This window comes from Acanthochromis polyacanthus, chromosome 2 (genome assembly GCF_021347895.1).
Source record: "Acanthochromis polyacanthus isolate Apoly-LR-REF ecotype Palm Island chromosome 2, KAUST_Apoly_ChrSc, whole genome shotgun sequence".
NCBI lineage: Eukaryota > Metazoa > Chordata > Actinopteri > Pomacentridae > Acanthochromis > Acanthochromis polyacanthus.
In genome coordinates, this window is record NC_067114.1 from 35,586,729 (window position 1) to 35,601,520 (window position 14,792).

At 40.5% G+C, this 14,792-nt stretch overlaps 1 protein-coding gene across 6 annotated transcripts in view; it reads right to left on the reverse strand.

Annotated features, from left to right (window-relative positions):
• The window catches only part of lrrk1 (leucine-rich repeat kinase 1), an 81,155-nt gene that overhangs the window by 27,793 nt on the left and 38,570 nt on the right, over positions 1 to 14,792 (reverse strand). For 5 of the 6 annotated variants that reach the window (XM_051960323.1, XM_051960331.1, XM_051960345.1 and 2 more), the window contains 11 exons: positions 13,803 to 13,932; positions 13,272 to 13,384; positions 12,916 to 13,130; positions 6,790 to 6,954; positions 5,264 to 5,436; positions 3,161 to 3,281; positions 2,471 to 2,630; positions 1,844 to 2,022; positions 1,658 to 1,755; positions 414 to 585; positions 150 to 322 (listed from right to left, as the gene is read on the reverse strand). In XM_051960323.1, coding sequence (XP_051816283.1) covers positions 150 to 322; positions 414 to 585; positions 1,658 to 1,755; positions 1,844 to 2,022; positions 2,471 to 2,630; positions 3,161 to 3,281; positions 5,264 to 5,436; positions 6,790 to 6,954; positions 12,916 to 13,130; positions 13,272 to 13,384; positions 13,803 to 13,932 — 1,699 coding nt within the window. The remainder of the gene's footprint in view (positions 1 to 149; positions 323 to 413; positions 586 to 1,657; positions 1,756 to 1,843; positions 2,023 to 2,470; positions 2,631 to 3,160; positions 3,282 to 5,263; positions 5,437 to 6,789; positions 6,955 to 12,915; positions 13,131 to 13,271; positions 13,385 to 13,802; positions 13,933 to 14,792) is intronic. The other variant, XM_051960340.1, reaches the window with a different exon arrangement.

Below are 14,792 nucleotides of genomic sequence, written 5' to 3' on the forward strand. Positions count from 1 at the left end.
CATACTGGCTACTGTTAAGTTTGTGTTTCCTTTATCCTAGTTCAGAGACTTTGAATCTGATTGAAGTTAAACATCTTTAAAACTTGTTGATTTTCTGAACTCATCTGTCTAATGAATTGTACCCATATTCTCTTAGTCACAGTTCTGACCTGAGGCAACCTCCATCAAAAGTGACCAGCAGCCCCTCCTTCCAGTAGATGGTCTTGCTGCGTCTGACTCTAAAGGTACTGCAGCGGCTCCTCTGCTGGGCTCCAGCAAAGCTGTAGATCACAGAATTCCTGCTCTGCCTGCTCCTGGCGATTTTTGTTTTGGTCTCAAATGACTGGAAGAACACAACATTTCATGGCATTAATGTAAAAAAAAACAAAAAAAAAATAGCATAAGTAATGATAAGAACATGTTGGGTTCAGCACCTGCAGGTCCATCTCTTTCAGGCTTATGAGCATCCTAGCAATTAAGCGCTCCCAAAATCCAGCAGGAACAAAACTCATCTTGAAAAGGCGCTGAAGGGTGTTGTTTGATTGCTGGCGAAAGGCGTAGATGTCCATGGCTGGCTTGGGGGGGAGGAGGTGGGGTAGCAGATAGCTACAACAAAAAATAAACAATACACAATTACAGTTACACACTTTTGATATAAACTTCTTGTCTGATGTTCAGCACAACTGCAGAAATGTGGCTGCTTGTAGGTTGCTTTCACATTACCTTTGCATTTTTGGCATTATGTGATGGCTTCTGTGTTGCCCTCAGGAGCATAGCTCATTATTAGGCACATTGCAAATGGATGCTAAGTCATTGCTAGGGTGTTTGAATATATCCTCTGTGGTAGCTGGTTTTTTGCTAAGTGTTTACTAAAATGATAATCTTGAAAGTAGTTGGCAAAGTGTTTCAGATTTTTACTAGGGTGTGTATAAGTGCTACTAATATTCACTTGGACACTTTACAAGAGGGTTTGCTGTGTTGTTAATAGATGCTGTCTCCATGATGCTAGAATGTTGCTAAGATGTTTGGGATGGTTGCAATGGTGATTCTGAAAATTTACTCGATATATATAAGGAATGCTTTACGGTTGACAGTCGTGCATATTTTAATGTAAAGAAACTGTGGGACTACATATGCAGAAAAGAAACCAAAACACTGAATAGGATATGATTATTGCTACTCTTGGCTTTCTGTTATGTAATTATTGAGTAGTTTGTAGAGCAAGCATACATAATAGAGTAAACTCCAAAATATACAGGGATCACAATGTACAGCACCCTCCATAACTATTGGCACCCCTGGTTAAGATGTGTTAAAAGCCTTAACATAAATTCAATTTTTATTGCGGAAGCATACTCTCACACTAAAAATTGTAGAAAAATGTATTATAGGAGAAGGTTAGGTGCTGTTTTGCTGGCAAAAGGGGGTTGTACAAAGTATTAACATCAGGGGTGCTAATAATTGTGACACACAGGATTTGATGTCAAAGAATTATTTCTTAATGTGTGATTTTTTCAGCCACTGAATAAATGCACTTGAATTAAAGGTTGGATTTTCCTCTTTTTTCATTGTGATCCTATATTATTTAGAAAAAAACTGAATTATTAGAAGCTAAAGAACACACCTTAACCAGGGGTGCCAAAAATTATGGAGGGCGCTGTATATCAAATAGTTTTACCTGTCGATGGCCACAGGCAGAGCAATCTCAAACTTGGCCAGAAACTGGAAATACTGTTCCTCTGTCTCCTGAGTGATCCCAGTTCCTACCAACAGCATCTGCACAACAGACATCATCATAGGCAGAAATTTAGTATCAACATTAACACACAAAATAACATACAAACATGAGCATCCTAAGTCTCACCCTGAGGTCTGAAGCTCGGATCACTCCATTCCTGGCTACAGAGCGTGAGGACTTGATGTAAATGATCCTCTCAAGGCATTCTGAGAGCCACACAGGACACAGGAAGTAGAGGGTACACAGGCCATGGCTGGTGTCAGGGAAGTGCAGCAGAGTCCCTGTGTCTATTAAGAAATTAATGGCTGGATGTAGAGAAAAACAAAGAAGAAGAAAGTGATAATAAGCATGAGGTTTCTTCATAAATTATGGTCAGCGTTACTGATATAAGGTGAATATTTTGGTACACCAGCAGGATCAACAGGTTGGATCTTTAGCTGGACAGTCTGACAATCTGGAAGTCATTATCACCTCTTCAGTCACTCAGACACTTCTTGTATTTAAATTCACACATACATACATGGCACAAAGTCTAAATGAGCTTCCTGTGTATTTTTCCTAGTTCTCTTTTCACAGTCTCTGTTTCAGATGTTCAGTAAAACATGGAACAAAGAACACAAGTCATGTCTCCATTATTTAAATAGCAAATCTATCACATATCACATACAATGCCTCTGTGAATCTAAATAGCATGAACCGTTTGACATGTCAAACTAATTATTTTTACATTGTAGACTGCACAAATCATAGTACCAGTCTGTAGATCCTCATAGTCTCTGATGTCACTTCCTGGGTTCTGCTTAATGATGTTATCCAACTGGACATCAGTTAGGTACTGGACTTCTCCCTCAGCACGTCTTCTCTGCTTTTCCGCTATGACTGCTTCCTGAAGTGTCAGGTAGCTTCTGGGAATCTGGTGGAGCAGACAAGGGTAACAAAATCTATATGTGCAATAGAAAACACAGGAAGAAAGTACCCGATCATTAAGGCATGCACATGATTCCTATTTGGTCTTCTGAACACCATTTCAAATTATGGCTGCTGTATAGAATGCATATATATTGAGAATTCCCTGCACTCAATGCATTGGATGTACCTACACAGTAAAATCTACTGTAATTCTACTTTAAATGTGGCTACAGAAAAAGAAGTTTTCAATTCTGGCAATTATATTGTGATTTGTACAAGTCTTGGTTAAAAAATAACATTTCAATGCTGCTGTGTCAAAATTTCTTTCTTGGATCATTTCAAGTATGCTTTGTCATTAATAAAGCTGTTTTTTGTTCCTCAAAAAGGTTTGATTGGAGAAACAAAAACACTGATACATGCATATGCTGCTGTATGTATATATTAAGCAGCTTTTCACTATGGGTTCAAACTGTCAAGCTTTCTCTCCACAGGCAGACAGTTCAGAGCATCACAAGCCTCACCATGATCACTCACCAGTCTGCCTAGAAGTTTACTGCCACAGGCTGAGCTGCTGGTGTCTTTCATGGACAGAGCCACATTGTAGATCAGCATCTTCAGATCATCTAAACCCTCCAGGGACTTACTGGACACTTCACTGAGTAATAAGGCACATATATACACTTGAATACTTTCTTCAGACGGATGACAGTAAATTTGATTCTTACAAAGCTGAAACAACTGGCTTGACGTATGCGCAAACACTGCAACAGGTTCTTATCTATATACACTATCGGTCAAAAGTTAGAGAACATCCCAATTTTCCCAGATTTTTTTCACCGAAATTCAAGTAGTTTAACTCCAATGAATAGCTTAAAAATGGTACAAAGGTCAGTGGTGAACTGCCGGAGGTTAAAAAAAAAAGAGAAAGATTACACAAACTGAAAAATTATGTAAATTTCAGAATTATACAAAAAGGCCTTTTTCAGGGAGCAAGAAACGAGTTAACAACTTAAAGCTGTTCTGCAGCAATGGAGGTTGATCAAGCCGTGAAAGTAGGTGCTACCAAATCCTACAGGAGTCCCAACTTTTTTTGATCACTTACAACCCCCTTTGTCGGCGTAACAGTAGAGTTGGAACACACCGTGGCACCATACTGTCAAGAGCATTATTTGAACAGTATTTTACTGCAGAAAGCAGTATGCTGCTATAAAAATGGTGAGGAAAAAGCAATTAACAATAGAAGAGAGACAGACTATAATAACATTTAAAAATGTGGGTCTTTCCTACAGAGAAATTATGAAGAAAGTCAAGGTGTCGGTGAGTACAGTATTTTTCACCATCAAAAGGCACTCAGACTGGGGGAAACTCTGAAACATGAAGCGGTCTGGAAGACTCAAAGACACAACAGAATCAGAAGGCAAGTTTCTGGGAATCAACAGCTTGGTGATAGGTGGCTCACTGGACAACAGCTTCAAGCACAGCTTAATATTGGTTGTAGTTAAATCTCAGTTTCAACTGTGAAGAGAAGACTTGGAGTTGCAGGTTTGACAGATTGAGTAGGCGAAAGGATGGTTCCTCAGTTTGTGACATCAACTGTCAAACGGAGGAGGAAGTGTGACGGTCTGGGGTGGTTTTGCTAGATCCAAGGTTGGTGATTTATACAGCATGAGAGGAACCCTGAACCGAAAAAGCTACCACAGCATTCTGCAGTGCCATGCAGTACCCTTTGGTATGCTCCTAGTTGGTCAGGGGTTCATGCTACAGCAAGATAATGACCCAAACCATAAGTCCAAGCTGTGCCAGAACTACCTTTGGAAAAAAAGAGCAAGATGGTAAACCTGAAAACATGGAATGTCCAGCACAGTCTCCAGACTTAAACCCAAAGGAGCTGGTTTGGGATGAACTGGACATCCATCCTCTATACACCGCTTTATCCTCACTAGGGTCACGGGGGGGGCTGTAGCCTATCTCAGCTGACTTGGGTGAAGGCAGGGGACACCCTGGACAGGTCACCAGTCTGTCGCAGGGCTACATATACAGACACACAATCACACTCGCATTCACACCTACGGGCAATTTTAGAGTAACCAATTAACCTCAGCATATTTTTGGACTGTGGGAGGAAGCCGGAGTACCCGGAGAAAACCCACACATATACAGGGAGAACATGCAAACTCCATACAGAAAGATCCCGGGCTCAGGCCGGGACTCGAACCAGGGATCTTCTTGCTGCAAGACGAAAGTGCTAACCACTAAACCACTGTGCAGCCCATGAACTGGACAGAAGAGTGAAATCAAAACAACCAACAAGAGCCACACATTTATGGGAACTTCTATAAGAGAACTGGGAAGAACTTTCTGAAGAATATTTGATTTCCACTGTGGAAAGAATGCCACGAATATGTTCAGCTGTTATATCTGCCAAAGGTAGCTACATCGATGAATCATTTTGATTTATAAATTGATTTTTTTTTAATAACTTCATTTGTGTATTGGTTCTTGCTTCCATTTCAGAGTACAATGAGACATTAACATAGACATTTATTTCCAATAAAAAACTGGAAAAATTTGTGTGTTCTAAAACTTTTGACCGATAGTATAAATGCACAAATAACAAAACGTAAAATGTATGCTTACTGCAGATGTTTATGGGTGATGTCAGGGTAGCCAGTGGCTCGAGCCCCTGATGGAGATCGGCACAGAGCCAGAACATAAGCTCTCAGTGTCGCCACTCTCTCTGTGCGAAACTTGGAATCAATGAGATCTAAATGTGTTCCCACAACTATCACTACAGAGTTAGGTGCTCGAGCCTGTAGACAACAACACATAGACAGTAATATACTTATAAAATATTCATTATGAGAAAAAAAGAGATTTGATTTGTAAAATGGACAGTCAGATAATCAAATGATCACCGATACAACAAGAAAAGCACTCAGAGAGCGCAAGGCTTTTCAGCTGTATCATTTCCGACAGCTGAAATCTTGAAAAAAATCATGGCAGAAATCACAGCACCATAGAATGACGCCATTTAATATAGATGTACCCACAAGCAAAATTACTTTTTTTCCACTCTCACTATCCACATTTTTTTAAACTGTATGTCAACCCACCTTTGGCTTGTTTTTTGCACTAAAAGGCCACTGTTATCTCTCATCTTGCCATTAGTTCAGAATCTGCAATACTTCACAAGTAGCTCAAATAGTCTCTGATTATGGGTGAGTAGAAATATGAAAACAATTAAAGCTGACATGAAAAGTCCCATCTTTGAGCAAACATTAACAAAAAAACTGATAATGCAGAAGTCAGCTAATGAGATTTTCTGAATCACGTATAGATGCCCATCACAACAAAACAAAACACAACATATAAAATACTTTTAAATATGAATTGCTAGGTCACCAAAGTCAGAAGCAAGTAATTTATTTATAGGATATAGATTTTATGATCAGCCTATTTTCATTTTGTGAACTCATTTTAAAAGAATAAATCCCTGGTATCCTCCATGAAGAGGATTGAGTTTGTAAAAAAACAAAGGTTTATATACAAACCAGTGTTGAAAAAAATATAGGATTTCAACCTCAATAACAAGAGTTATACTGCTTTTTGTTTTAATGAGTTCCTACTATATGTAATGTAGTTTTAATATCCATCCAGACAACAGAAAATATCCTCCTGTTTAACTTAGAAGTAAAGCATTAACTGTAAGGTGATACAATTTTTTTCAGCAGTAGTTCTTTTTTCTCAGAAGAACATCATTTTTATAAAAAGGAAACAAAATCCAAATCAGATGTAAATCCTTGCAGTAGACAAGCTACAGTAGTATGCAAAAGTTTGGGCACCCCTAATCATTTTCAAGATTTTCCTTTATAAATCACTGGTTGTTCGGATCAGCAATTCCAGTTAAATATATCATACAGCAGATGAACACAATGATATATGAGAAGTGAAATGAAGTTTATAGGATTTACAGAAAGTGCACAATAATTATTTAAGCAAAAGTAGGCAGGTGCATAAAATTGGGCACCCCAACAGAAAATTTACATCAATATTTAGTAAATCCTCCTTTTGTAGAAATAACAGCCTCTAAACACTTCCTATAGCTTCCAATGAGGGTCTGGATTCTGGTTGAAGGTATCCTTCTTTCTTGAGCTGAAACGTACCTCAATGTTGAGCAGCCATGTCTGCAGGTTGGCCACAGCCTCCTCTCCTAGAGCAAGGTTCCAGATCACCACATACAGGGCCTTATCAGTGAAGAAACACTGGTTCACTGTGGACATGCTGGCTTGACCACCAATGTCCCACACGCTGAACAACACAGAGTCCTTCTGTGCACAAGAACACATGAAATAGCTCAGCTCTAAACAAGGGAATGCATTGGTGAACAGGAGATGAGCAGGGAATAGAAATTGCATTTAAAAGATTCACTCTCAGATTTCAAACAGCCCACAGTCCCCACTGTGAATAGCTTAACACCTTTCAGAAAAATAAACAGCAAGAATAAAAGCTATAATATCTGTGAAACTACTGTCGTGTTTATAATAATAATAATGATAATAATATGTTCAATTTGTATAGCGCCTTTCACAAACCCAAGGTCGCTTTACATAAACAAAGAGAACAACAACAAAACAAAAACAAAACTACAAGAAGGAGGAGGCAAAATGATTATTGAAAAGATGAGTTTTGAGCAGAGATTTGAAAGTAGAGAAGGAGTGACAATCACGGAGGGATTGGGGGAGTGAGTTCCAGAGCTTCGGGGCAACAGCACTGAAAGACCGCCCCCCCACGGTGGAGAGTTTGGTTTGAGGGATGGAGAGGAGGTTGGAGCTGGAGGACCGGAGAGAGCGAGAGGGTGAGTAGGGGGTCAGAAGTTCATTGAGGTACGGAGGGGCCAGATTATGGAGAGCTTTGAAAGTGAGAAGGAGAGTTTTGAATATGATATGGGACTGAACGGGGAGCCAGTGAAGTTGACGAAGGATGGGAGTGATGTGAGAGGAGCAGTTGGTGTGAGTGAGGACACGAGCTGCTGAGTTCTGGATGTACTGAAGTTTCTGTAGGGATGATGCTGGGAGACCAAGGAGCAAGGAATTACAGTAATCTATACGGGACATGATGAAGGAGTGAACCAGAGTTTGTGCATCAGTGTCAGTGAGGAAAGGGCGGAGGCAAGCGATATTGCGGAGGTGAAAAAAGGCAGTCTTAGACAGCTGCTTTATGTGAGGTTGAAAACTGAGGGTGGAGTCGAAAAGTATGCCAAGGTTTTTAACAGTTGAAGTGGGTGTAAGAGGGGCAGTGTCAATGGAGAAAGAGAAGTGGGAAAATTTATTAAGGGGTCACTTGGATCCAATAAGAATGACTTCTGTTTTATCAGAGTTAAGTTTGAGAAAGTTGTGATGGAGCCAGGATTTGAGATCAGAGAAACAAACAGAGAGTTTTTGATGGGGGAAGTCAGTGGGGGATTTGGAGCTGAGATACAGCTGGACATCGTCAGCGTAACAGTGAAAATTGAGGCCATGTTTGCGGATCATGTGACCAATGGGAAGACTGTAAATGAGGAAAAGTAACAGACCAAGAACTGAACCCTGGGGAACACCGCATGTGACCGGTAAGGTGGAGGATTTGTGAGGACCGAGGGTGACAAACTGTTTTCTATTGGTGAGATATGACGTTAACCACTGAAGAGCCAAATCAGAAATACCGACGGAGGAGAGACGGGAGATGAGGATGGAGTGGTTGACCGTGTCGAAGGCTGCAGTCAGGTCCAGGAGCAGGAGGACATTGACTGAGCCCTTGTCTGCAGACAGGAGGAGATCATCCACAACACGCAGGAGGGCGGTCTCAGTGCTGTGATGCTTACGGAAACCTGACTGAAAGGTTTCATAGAGAGAGTGAGTGGACAGGAAGGACTGAAGCTGGGCAGCAACAACCCTTTCCAGGACCTTAGAGAGAAATGGAAGGTTGGAGATGGGTCTGTAGTTGGTGAGAGAAGATGGATCCAGTTCGGGTTTTTCAGGATGGGGGTGACAGCAGCAGCTTAATTATGAGAATTATGCAGAGAAAACAGGATTTGGAAACATTTAAAAATGCAAAACATATAACATCATATGTAAACTGAAGGACAGTCATTTAAGATTTTCCTCTATTTGTGTTTTCCCAATCAAATATAAGCTAATTTGGGTCATTGACCATCATAGCATCTTAGTATAGAAGGCCACATTTCCTTCAGTTGCATCCCTGCAATCGAAACAGTTAGGACTTAAAGTGCAAAAGGAGGACTCAAACATCTGGTCAAACAAACCAGGCAAGGAAAGCTGGACTCGATAGGATGACCTGATAGCAGGGGCTGCTCAAGAAAACAACCAAGAAACCGAGCAGAAAGACCAGGGGCCTCATTTATAAAGCTTGCGTACGCACAAAACAGGGCTAGAAAGTGGCGTACGCCACTTTCTACGCAAAGGTTGTGATTTATAAAAACAAACTTGGTGTGAGAATGTGCGCACCAGTGCACCAACCTTGATTCTTGATGCTTCCTTACGCACAAAACAGGGCGTAAATCACAAACTTTGCGTAGAAAGTGACATACGCTGTGTTCGTTGTGATTTCTAAAACAAACTTGGCGTGAGAATGTGCACACCGGTGTGCCAACTTTGATGCTTGCTTAAGCACATTTTGGAGAAAGAGGGAACTGCAGTGCCGGAGGGTGAAGTGGCGAATTGAAACCAGATTGATCTCAAACCTTTATTGTTATCACATATAAGACTTGTAGAGCCAGATAATCATAAACCCTCATTGTTGTAGATGTTCATATAGTGCGTCATTCGGCCGACGACTGTATTTGCAGAACTATGTTCATATATCAACAGGGGCGGATTGAACGTTATTTCATTCGGTCGTTTGACCGAAGGGCCTGTCCACATCTGGAGCCGGTGCGGTGATCTTTATTAAATAATTGTGTTTACTGATCACCCGGCGCCCGTATGGATCATCGGGGAAAGCAGAAGACCCATTTGCAGGGGTGGTCTCTGACGCAGTGGCCCGGCTTCGATTCCTGCACGCGGCACTTTTATGCATGTCTTCCCCCTACTCTTCTCCCCATTTCCTGTCACTCTTCAATGCAACTATCACAGTAAAAAGGGAAAAAAAAAGTAAAGAATTTTGTTTATTTATCCATATGCGGCCGAATGGGATGAATGTCCAACCATCAGCCCTGTACAGGCACGCAGGCTTCACACCACAACCCCCGAGTGAAAATGAATTTGTCTATGTGAACCGAAAAAATGTACATTCAATCAGTTTACAAATTATTTGTACATCGGACATGATCATAACAAATTTAGTGGCAGGGTAGCCTGGGTCAACACATGATTCATTCATCCTGACGCACAGCAGTGAAAAGACTGCCGGCCGGTGCTGCGTGAAATGCCGTGGATCCCGCAGCTTATTCATATACAGATACATTCATGAGTTACTTTGCATTGACCATTCATGGTAAAATGTGGGTGTGTTGTGGGCGGAATGTGAGGTGGATCCACCTGTGCAATCTTCCAGCTGGTGTCTGATTTATCAAGAAATTGCATGCAGCTGTGCTTACGCAAAGTTTTATAAATCAGGGGCGAAGGGCATACGCCCTTTACGTATTATCGGCGTACGCAAACTTTAGTATGGATCCTACGCAATGTTTTATAAATGAGGCCCCAGGTTGCTAAAGTGAATGGCCCAGACGCATCTGAAGCAGACAGGGCAGTGGAGAAGGGGAGCTGGTAGCAAAGATCAGCGTCCTTCAGCATCCAGGCAGGGGCTATGTGGTGAAGACAGACCCCCTGAGAAAGTAGAACAAATGGTGAAGGCATAACTCTTCCGGAGGTCTGGCAGGAGACCAGCGACAAACTTGAAGTTCTCCCAGGACCTAGGCAGAGGGCCAGTACCAATGCCCCCTGGGGGTCAAGTAGAAAGCTGGCAGTGAAGGTGGAAGCCCTCCAGACGTCAAGCAAGCAGGTGAGGCAGAGGAAAACAAGACAGAACATAAAATAAACCTTAATAGCCATGAAAAAGAATTCTAAAATCAGAAAGAAACTATCTAAAACTAAATCCAGAAACCTGACCAGCACATGCTAAGATAATACTCAGACAGATCTGATCTACTCATCATAGTTTAAGTTAATGAACTTGCAGCCAGTGACTGCCTGTTATGAAAATCCATCTTGCATTCCAAAAGCACTATCTGTGATATTTCTGTCCAGTGCATACAGATCCAATATGGGTCTCAAGTCCACCATCATAGCAGGTCACAGAATCCATTCAAAGAAAGCAGATGTTGCACAGTGGGCTGGGACCAGGAAATCTAGAAAATTTGACCCCCTCCAAATTGCTTTTATTTCTGTTTTTCTTATAGTAGAATAAAAATCCAGTTCAACAAAAAAATAATAAAATCAAGTCAAACGGTCTATTCTTTAAAAAGTTAGGCCAGTTTGAATCTCAGGAAATGACACATTCCACAGGTGTAAAAAAATTGATATTTGAGCTTTTCATTCTATTTCTTTTTGAGAAATTAATAATTTTTACCTGAGATTTTAACAATATTCAGGTTTACCTGCTCCAAATTTTCTTAATTGCTTAAATTTAGAAGATTTCTGCAAAGTTTGAAAAAAATATAGTAAATTTTCACTTTTTTTTCTGAGACTATTTTCATGTACCACCCAGAATATTTTCACTTGCTATAAGCCAGATATGGGAAAGTATATATTTTCTGAAAGAATAGGATGTCAGGTGTTGAAAAATACAAGTGTCAGAAAATCTGGCTTATGGCAACTCTCACAGATCAAATTTTACTGAAGAAGTTCTAAGTTCCCCTGTGTGGACCTTGGGCGATTGATGTTAACACGTATGTATCGAAATTGTATGTAGTACTTCTAATATACACATACTTTGCAGTATAAAAAGACTTCTAGATGTCTCTAAGTGTAACAACTGCCTTCAAATTTTGAAAATGGTCATTTAGGGCATCAATTTAGGGCAGATCTCATTAAAAATTCTTGAAATTTGGTAGATTTTTCCAGTTTAGACTTCATGTTTCACGGTTATGTTTTTTGTAAAGTAGTCATTTACTCTGCATAGAATTAGTTAATAAAACAATTGAAGGCAATATCATGTCTCCCCTTTCAAATTTACGTTTAATCACCAAATTCCATCGGTGGAACCCTACACTTATGTCTAGAAAAATCTCCCTGCTGCCTTAACTTTTTAATATAATTTAAAGATATCTTTTTAGATGTATTCCCAAGTATATTGCGGTTGAAATGAGCCCTCAATCACTACCAGAGGATGATTTTTAGCCAAGATATTACATTTTTTCAAAAAAATAAGCCGAGCAGCCCACTGTGTGTTGGCAAAGGAGACTGTTGTGATTCACACCAAATCCAAGCACTGGAAGGCCACTATGTTGCATTCACTACCAGCCGTATGCCAAAAGACCATGTGTTTTTTCTTATTACTGGACGAAGTGCAGCATGCCAGACATTCTCATCTGTCATGCAAGGTAGGAACAGTGGCACAACATGGTCCAGACATGCAGCTTGTGAATGAACGATTGGAGGCAGAGTGGGAAGCTTTGGAGCAGCTGAGCCTGACCTCTGATTTCATCACCTTCAACGCCACTAATTGCTGACTAGCATCTTCCCTTACCTTCCAACCCATAAGAGACCAGTTGATCCCATTACTCCTAGTTTTTACTTGCTTCAGTGTTGAAACAGCCAAAGAACAAAGTGAATTGGTTCTTGCAAGGGTTTGAGGTATGTTTAGCGTCATTATAGTGCTTCAATTTGAATCCCTCTCCTTAAAGCCAGAGAATGAAGCACATCTGCAAAATGGAGGAGTACTTTTCCACGATCAGTGGGTAGTCGATTCAGTACTGTTCTCCAACTCCAGAGTAGGCAAAACAACTTGAACCTTTCTACCACCATGAAGGTATCATTCTCTCTCTTCATAGTAATAAGCATAATAATTGAGGCTGAAGGGAAGATCATTAAATTTGGCACTATTTAGTCATAAACCACAGTTGTGGAGGATCAAAGCTAAAAATCCCTTTGATTTTTATTGAAATGTTCTCAGTTCTAGAAATCCATTGAATACAAAAGCAGATTAAACTCACCAGTCCCATAGTACAGGTACACCAAAAAGACAGGATTTTAAACTACTTTCAAAAGTAGTTTTCATGGTATGAAATCTAGACCGTTTACTGTGTGTATGTGCAGTAAGTGTATAGTACATGGATGTGCTGTTTCTCTCACATTGTTTTTTCCTCGATTGGGTTTGTCCAGCTCCCAGGTGGAGGTAGAGATGCTGCGTTCTGATAGGGTGAAGGGGAATGCTTTGCCGGTCTGCAGAGCCTCGACAAGGGCCGTCTTCCCCTGCCTCGATGGGCCGATCACAAGCATCTTCAGCAGTTTACAAGGCTCTGCTTTTCGAAGGTTAGCTCGGAGGAAAGCCAGGACAGACGCAGGACCTGACCCAGCAGAGAGGGAAAGATTTGTTTTTGAGGATATTACATTGTATTACATTGCAAGTTCCCAAGAAACTAAAGAGAGGGCATCATTGCAACAAATCAAATGCATTACAAGACAGGTAAATGTGAATTTGACAGTACCTTCTTTTTGTACTTCTAGGGGGACATTAGTGATGTTGAGATCTTCAATGTCCAGCTGCCACAGGTTGGACAGCTGACCAAGCTCTGCTGGAAGTAGCCGGATTCCAGGATTACTGTTACCAGAGCGAGAAAAAACAGGTCAGCCTTTCACTCTGAAGGAAGGGTGTTTAAGCTATGAATCATATTATTTAGCTTTCATGATCCTTTACTGAAAGAATCAACCGGTGTCTCTAACTTTCCTTCTAAGAAACAGCTGAATAGATATTTATGCGGTTCAAGAAAATCCATAACTTCAAAATACTTTCATAAAATAATTACCATATCAACAATCTTAAATTCTGAGGAGTATGTGAGAGCAAGAGCTGCAAAAGGAGCACAGACATTATACCAAAGCAGCAGTTGACAGGGACTGAACTAATTTAGGTGGCCAACCTAGAAATACTAAATATAAATATACTCTAGTTCATTGTTTGTTCTTCTCATGAGTTTAAATAACTTTTAACATAAATAGAAAAAGACAGAGGGACTCACTTGGAGAGGTAGAGCTCAGTGAGGCTGTGCAGACTACACACTGACTGGGGAACACACTCCAGCTGGTTGTCATTTAAGAAAAGCACTTCCAGGGAATCCTTCATAACAGCGGAGAACTCGATGGGACACACTGTCAAAACACAGCAATGCAGACGGTCACAGCTACTACTGGAATGAGTTTGTAGACTAGAAACAACAACTTCCACAGAACTAGATTCCTGGCACGATGCGATTCCTCTGAAATAGCTGTGAAACACACACTTATATGTGAACATGAGAATTCTAACATCCATGCAAATTAAGGTCAGTGAGCTCGATGATATACAAACTCTAAATACACAAATTAAAGACAAATACATTTCTTTAAAAAGTCGCAACTAATTTTTAAATTCTGAAAAACTGTGAAAACATGTAGTGATTAGTGTAAACAAAAACAATCATGAAAACTGGCAAGTACTACCTATTACAATATGATTTTTATCTGCGCTTTGAAACCGACAATGTCAGAGAAAGCAATGGAGTTTCAGAGAATGTATGTTGCAATATGAATGAGGACAGGATTGTTATCGGCCCTCAATCTGTCACCAGAGTTTTTAAATCCATAAAAGTGGAGAAAACCAGATAACATATCAGATTTTCTTCTCGTAACATTTGCAGAACAGCTTTCACCAGTTTGGAATAGACTTTTTCAATTCTCCATAGACACACAGTCCATACAAGAGCTCTGGAAAAAATCTATCCCAGACGCTAAAAAGCATGCCCCCAGGTGGACAATCGACCAGTGGCTCTCACTTTGAATGTTATGAAGTCCCTGGACACAGAGATGGAGCCATCACTTGATCCTTTTTAATTTGTCTATTCAAAACAAGGCAGCACTTGTGATGGCTGCTGTGATGCACCTGGCTTTGAAGCACCTAGAAAGCCCTGCAGCATATGCCAGGCTGCTTTTTTTTTATCGATTTTAGCTCTTCCTTTAATTCTATCCAACCA